This window comes from Austrofundulus limnaeus, unplaced genomic scaffold (assembly GCF_001266775.1).
Source record: "Austrofundulus limnaeus strain Quisiro unplaced genomic scaffold, Austrofundulus_limnaeus-1.0 Scaffold91, whole genome shotgun sequence".
Classification (NCBI taxonomy): Eukaryota; Metazoa; Chordata; class Actinopteri; order Cyprinodontiformes; family Rivulidae; genus Austrofundulus; species Austrofundulus limnaeus.
This window is the reverse complement of record NW_013952493.1, coordinates 1,658,273-1,665,650: the sequence shown is the minus strand read 5'-3', so window position 1 is coordinate 1,665,650 and position 7,378 is coordinate 1,658,273. Positions and strand designations below refer to the sequence as shown.

At 36.4% G+C, this 7,378-nt stretch overlaps 1 protein-coding gene across 2 annotated transcripts; it reads left to right on the top strand.

The window, feature by feature from the left end:
* Positions 1-358: 358 nt before the first annotated feature.
* dhps (deoxyhypusine synthase) lies at positions 359-5,826 on the top strand. Of its 2 annotated transcripts, none has more exons than XM_014012496.1 (10): positions 359-489; positions 743-942; positions 1,418-1,582; positions 2,463-2,584; positions 3,020-3,116; positions 3,223-3,309; positions 3,424-3,529; positions 3,612-3,715; positions 3,996-4,121; positions 4,826-5,826. In XM_014012496.1, the coding sequence occupies exons 2-10, from the start codon at positions 748-750 to the stop codon at positions 4,919-4,921; spliced, it is 1,098 nt and encodes a 365-aa protein (XP_013867950.1). In that variant the 5' UTR covers positions 359-489; positions 743-747; the 3' UTR covers positions 4,922-5,826. The 2 variants fall into 2 exon arrangements, with proteins under 2 accessions (XP_013867950.1, XP_013867949.1); XM_014012495.1 differs by having other exon boundaries at positions 740-942.
* Positions 5,827-7,378: the final 1,552 nt, after the last annotated feature.

Here is a 7,378-nt window from a genome sequence, read left to right as displayed (position 1 = left end):
GTTTGAGAGTGGAGGAAAAGAAGCCATTTTTGTGAAGAAAAACCCTCCATCATTAAACAGAGGTGGAGGCCTTCGTGTCCAGTTGTCCTCCAAGTATGACTCAGCTCCCTGTGAGCAAAAGGGGAGAATCAGGGCCCCAACATACTCAGGTGATGGGTCACATGACCCTCTATGAACAATAGAGCTAATCAAGCCAAAAAGAGCTAATCAAGCCTATTGTTAGGCGAGAGTTAATCAAGTCTATTTTTAGACGATGGTCCTCTTTTACATGTAACTAACCTGTTAATCCACCATGTGGAGGCAGTGCTTATAAGACTGAGTTCACCTGAAACTCCTCAGACTGAAGAAGTGGAGGAGAGAGGAAATGTTTCACTGAAGAAGAACCCATCCAGAGGACCTTCTTATTGTTTTCATTTTGGTTTAAATTAAATTAGGTTAATTTATCAGTAGTTTTTCCCCCCCAAAAGGAGTACAAAAAGTTAACCAAGCGTAAGTGTTTACTTTTTAAGTTAAAGTACTATTTTATGTTACTTTCTAACAGGTTTATACAGTACTATTTAAAAATATTATCAGATGGTTCAGATTAGGAACAACTTTTAACATCTGCTGAGCCTAATGAAAGTTTGTTTTTGTAATTTACCTTAGTTTTCTTCTTTTAGATTCCTAATTTCCAACTATAGAATCAACGTTTTTTTTGTCTTTACACCTTATTCCTGAACTTGTTTACATTTGTATTTAGCAGGAGAGATGGCAGACCGAGCCTTATCTGCTGCCAAGGAGGTTGTCCTAATGCCCAGCTGTGACCTTCCTGAGGACCTGCCCAGAATCCGAGGCTACGACTTCAACCAGGGCGTCGATCTGAAGGCAGTGCTGAAGTCCTACCTCACCACGGGCTTTCAGGCCAGCAGTTTGGGTTTAGCCATCCAGGAGATCAATCACATGGTGAGCGGAACAAAATCATCTGCAGGTTCAATTAGCAACAGACCTAAAAAGTAGTTTAGGTTGTAACTTGTGTGTTACATCTTGTTCTACGTGAGTCCTTATAAAAATACCAGTCATATGACACAAACAAACCTCCAGCTTCCCTTCGCTCCACAAAACAGTATCCTCCATAGTGAAAAATGTTTCACTTAAAGGCAGGATTGTTTGTGTTTTAGACAAATGTTGAACTATTGGTCCTGGAATTATGTTTTATGTTACAGTTATTGATAAAAAAAATAGGCACATAAGTGTGTTGGCATCTAACAACCTTTATTAAATGGTTAAATGATACTCTTCTCTTTAAATAGRCAGTTGCCCATTGATTCGATTGTTTTCGGTACCAACAATCAAGTTAATAAGGGCAAATATTTCCCAGTCTTTTTTAAAAAATGTCGTGAAAATTGTCTGCTGTTAACCAGAAACTTGACATCCACAGATAGAGAAGCGCCTTGAGCCAGTGGAGGTTGATGAAGAAAACAAGTCTCTGGAGTCTGGTGAATCCTCCGGAAAATCAGGCTGCACCATCTTCCTGGGCTACACCTCCAACCTCATCAGCTCCGGAGTCAGAGAGAGCATCCGCTACCTGGCAGAGCACAAAATGGTATTCATCTGTTAAAGTGGTGCAGATCATTTATAATAATAATAATAATAACTAGACATGGGTTTTTACGATGTAAAAACAAGTGTGCATTGCCATGTAGCATGTCATTGCAGCATGGCTTTACCTGCAGCAGTGGACTTGCAGAATGAACTGTGACCAAGTTCAAATGTGTTTTCTATACCAGCTTGTGCTTGTCAAGTCGACAGGTGTTTGTAATGAGGATAATTGTGTGACAATATGATGTTTGTAGAGATTTTTTGTTAAAGTTGCTGTAGCTGGGTTTTGAACCCTGCTCTCCCACATGAAAATCCATAGAGTTAACCATTAGACCATTTGAGCTGTGGCAGAGGACATTGCCAGGGGTTGGTTTGTATGTGTGCAGAAAGAGGCCACATCGCCAATGCAATTGTTGACACTAAACAGCAATATATTACAGCAATAGAGCAATATTAGGACAACATTATAGTAAAACATCAAAATACGATCATATTAGTGTTGTAACCACTGAACTATTGAGATTAAATATTATTAAACTATCGTTCAGTACTGAGTAGATACAGTAGGGGACAGTATTGGAACAATACAAGGCTCCATTGACTCCCATTATAAATTATTAAACATTAATATTTCAAAAAACTACAAGTTATACAGGCACCAAAAGGCATAGTCATCATTTGGCACAGGAGCTTTACAGATATAAATTACAATGGCAGCTCTAGGACAAAGTATGCAGGAGGAGAGGCATGCCAAAGTTGAGATGACTTGGATGGGAAACGAATCACAATAGTGTRCGTTGCATTGGCAATGCTCACTGATAATAATAAAATTAAGCAGCCAAATTGACACAACTACAGTAGTTTATCTGAACCTGTTGCTGTAGGTGGATGTGATCGTGACCACGGCGGGAGGCATCGAGGAAGATCTGATCAAGTGTTTGTCTCACACCTACCTGGGAGACTTTAGTCTGCCGGGTAAGGAGCTCCGGCTGAAAGGCATCAACAGGTTGGTTACTGCTTTTACAAGTCAGCGACGCAGAACAATGACTCAGCTCTCTATCTGTAAATTAGTTTGAAAAGCAGCTCCATTAGCTTATTTGCTCAAAGAGAGAAGCAGGTATTAAATAAAGTTTCCATAGTCGTAGTTTGCGTGTTAAAATAAAAATAAAGTAATTCTCACTGTAGTCTTCATTGCTTTTACGTGCGTCCATTTCCTTGCACGAGTTGCAGAGGCTCTAAATGCTGTTGCTTGAGTTTTTGACCATGTTCAAAAAAAATTTGTGCACCAAATTTACCCTCAAAGCGTTTCTCTCACAGAGTCAGTAAAATAGAAATACGACCACCAAGGTTGGTTAATATTTTTRACAAGTTACTGTATTTATGAGCACCGTTTGTCCCTGTTGGTCTGTTTTACCTTCTTTTCTTTGGTTTCATCCTCTAGAATAGGGAATCTGCTGGTGCCCAATGACAACTACTGTAAGTTTGAAGACTGGCTGATGCCCATTCTGGACCAGATGTTGTTGGAGCAGAACACAGAGGTATCATATGTTGTTTAAAATGTTCTKCATTATAAATGCTTTGAACTTTGTCATWKWKWTTYTYTYTYTTWTWTTTTTGCTAACAAGTAAAACTGATTTTTGTCAGGGCGTCCGATGGACTCCTTCTAAAATGATCCATCGGCTTGGCAAGGAGATAAATAACACAGACTCTGTCTACTACTGGGCCTACAAGGTTAATCATGGATTCCCTAAAGAACAAATACAACAAAAATAACAGTAATAATTTTAACTTGCTGTGAGGTTTTGTATTTGAATACATTATGAAACGTGTATTCTTTGTTTGCAGAATAACATCCCTGTGTTCAGTCCTGCGCTCACAGACGGCTCTCTGGGAGACATGATCTACTTCCACTCATTCAAGAACCCTGGCTTGGTTTTGGACATCGTTGAAGGTAGAAGCAGCAGAACGTTTACAGAGTGAGATCATTGCAGTGGTTAAAGTTGTTCTCGTAATGATYGGGGCTCTTATTTCAGATATTCGAAGGTTGAACGGTCTGGCAATTTTTGCCAAGAAGACAGGAATGATCATCCTGGGAGGAGGACTGGTGAAGCACCATATAGCCAACTCTAATCTTATGGTAACCAAATAGTTCTACACTCAGACATGATCTGCCTTGTATTTTCTTTAAACRTCAACAAATGTTTGGAAATTAAAGYTCGTTCCCAATATAGTCAGGTGTTTCCACCTTACTACAATTTAAAGGTTAAATGAGTATTTTTATACTTTTGGTTCAAGTGGAAATAAAAATGCTAAGAAGAATCCTTTGTCGCTCATTGAGGAAATTTGTGTTCAAGTTTTAGAGTTTGGGTTGCTTTAAAAAGCTTTATTAGTTTTGACACTGGCTGCCCTCCTTTCAGAGGAACGGAGCAGACTACGCCGTGTACGTGAACACGGGTCAGGAGTTTGACGGGTCTGACGCTGGGGCCCGACCCGATGAGGCTGTATCCTGGGGCAAAATCCGAACRGATGCCAAACCTGTAAAAGTAAGARTTTTTCYCATCCTGTTCCCAACCTGACCACAAGTGATCATTGACATCAGTGTTCTGCTGTTTGCTATTGTTTTTATCGTTAGAAAAATTATTTCTTTTTCAGATGATTTACTTTTGTCTGCTTCACCTTTTTTGTATTCATTGATGAATGAACTTGAACTGGTTTCAGATGTTTTAGTAACAAAAATGAGGATCTGTCTTCAAGATATTTATCAGGATTTTTTACAAAAGCAATTAGATATTAAATCAGAAACAGCAAATTAAAAAAAACATTTTTTATATTAACAGCAATGTTATCGACAAAGGGCATGCAATTTTTTATTGTACTTTCAAAAATTTGTAATGTTCATTGCTTAAAGAAGTCAATTTAAGACCTAATTTGCTAAAAACCAACAATACTGTTATATTTAATTTATTTTAATATCACTCATTTGCACTAAAATTAATGTTTTCAGACAGGAAGAAAAGAAGCTTAATTACTAGTTTGTCAGGACAAATGAAGCATAAGAAGGTTTTAGCTGATTTAATTTATAACCAGAACCCGTGGTTCCTGCTTTCAGCCACAAGATGGCGATGTTTGTCAAGTATTTGGTATAAAAACACAGAATTGCTACAAAAAGACAGGATTTTAGTGTATTGCATATTAAATATAACTGTAATGCAACACTAAATATTTTTTTTCTGTTTTTGGTTTCCAGGTGTATGCAGACGCCACGTTAGTTTTCCCTCTTATTGTAGCTGAGACCTTCGCTCTGCACGCAGACAAGCTGACAGCTGGACAGAAAACTGTTTAATTACCTTACATGTTTAGTTATAAACAACCACCTGATTCCTCTGTTTTTTGTTTCTAACTGAAAACAAGTCAGGTGTCCTGAACCYCTGTTTAGAAAATCCATTCAGTCAGTTTTAGCAAGCATGTATAGAATGTGTCTGGATATTTATTATTTGAATGGAATGCTAATGCTAATTCTGTAACTTGTTCAAACAAGTCATTTTTTTTTCTTTTGTGGACAGCTGACTGTGTGTTATGCTATTACCTCTGTACCAAAGAGACATCCTAGAATGCAGGGTGTGTCGAGGCACAAAACTGCACATGTATACAAGTATTACCAAAGCAAAGGCCTTTGATATTAGTTTTTATTTTTTATTAGTGTCACTTTGGATGGACGATATCCCTCTTAAGAAGTCACGAGAAAATGACTGTTTTCCTTGGTTAAAGGATGTTTAGTGTGCTTAAATTCTGTAATGGTTCACTGTAGATGTGTTTAAAAAGGTCACGCTGATCCCATCATATGACTGATCATTGTTTAAAAGAGACATTTATAGATTACAATGCTCTTTAGTTACATTCGTAACGCATTTAGAAGCAACAAATTGACCTACTTTTCTTTTAAAATGGTACAAAGAGAATATATTAAAAGTTGAAAATCGTTTTTCTTTTTTTTAAAGTTTCTGAACTGGCAGCAAGTTTCAGAAAAGTTGAGTGAAAAGGTTGCAGCATGAGTGCTTTCCAATAGAACAATGGTAGTTTTGAAAGTTAAATATTTGTCCTATTCTTGCTAAATAGAAAATTTCAGCCTAGATCTTATCCATTGTATTTTTTATTTCATAATGCTTTTACTGCATAGCCACTGTTGTAATACATGTAGGATGTGGTTTGCCATTGTTTCGCTGAAATAAAGGAAAACTTCAGTCTCAACTTTTTTTTTCAAAGTCATATCTTAGTCATTTTGTTTAGGTAATCGAGTGGCAGAACACAACAATTTTGCTTCCTGAAGCTTATTTCCTCACTTATTTTGGTGACTTTGAACATAAATGAAAAGCAGAAACTAAATATTTGAGCTGATATTTCAGCTGTTTTATTTACTTTTAGAAAGTGAAAATACAAACCCTCCAAACTGGAAAGCCTCAGACTTTGTTAATTTTTATAAACCGAGACATTTTTATCCCTCCACACTGGAATTCAAAGGCAAATGATTGTTTTTACCTGCATCTGACTTTCACAAAAATATTTTACGAGCTACTGGATGAGTTTTAATGAAACTTTATAAAATGGATGGATGGATGGATGGATGGAATATACTGTATGTCTACGGTTGATTGACTTTGAAGCCAACCCAATTGTCTGCCACAGCCAAGTCAAAATTAACTACAGCTCGGTCACTTTTACAATTATCGAGCTGAAATCTTATGCGGTAGAAGCTAAGAGGCATTCACAACACCTCCAAGTGCTACTTGCGCAAGATCTTTGCTTTAAACTTGAGTATCAACCATTGGAGTCAACACTTAATCTCTTGAACCACGGGATGAAATTTGCTAAAACTTTCAGAACTTTGATGTAGATCTGCAACTGATTAGTATGGAGGTAAATTTGTGTTTTTATGATTCAATCAAACAAAAAGCATCTTCAATCAAAAAATAATTTCAATAAAATTTTTTTTGATTGAAATTATTATTTTTGATTGAAGATGCTTTTTGTAGATCTGCAAACGATTAGTATGGAGGTAAATTTGTGTTTTTATGATTCAATCAAACAAAAAGCATCTTCAATCAAAAAATAATTTCAATAAAAAAATTTTTGATTGAAATTATTATTTTTGATTGAAGATGCTTTTTGTTTGATTGAATCATAAAAACACAAATTTACCTCTATAGATTAGGCCTTGGAGTTGATTCGATTCAAGATGTTCACCACATCCAGTCAACAATAACCAATACAAACATGTCTATGACTTAGTCTTATTGAGCTGAGATTTGATGTAGTACACAGTAATATGCATTTGGGATACCTGGAGTTTGATTAAATTCAGATTTTTTTTAATGCCTCCAAACAAAACAGTTCCTTTCAAAGTCTATTTACTTTACAGCAGGGGTATCCTGCTGTAGGACCAGGTAATCCTGGTCCTCGAGGGCCGCAGCCCTACACGTTTTAAATTTTCCCTGCTCCAACACACCTGATCCAGTCACTGAACTACCTCTTCCAAGTTCTGCAGTATGGAGGACCGACACTGACATAATTATAAATAAAAGCAGAAATAAATAAATGAACTTTTAAATAAATAAATGCATTTAAAATGCACCAAATAAGTTAAAAAGCAGAACTGTCCCTCATGTTTTATCATTTAATTGACCTTCATATTTATTTTTTCCAGCTTAGTTCCAATAAATTATATATTTTAACACATAATTTAAATGTTAATGTTTTTTAACATATATTTTACAGTTTTTCCTTTTACTTGTATGTGCATTTG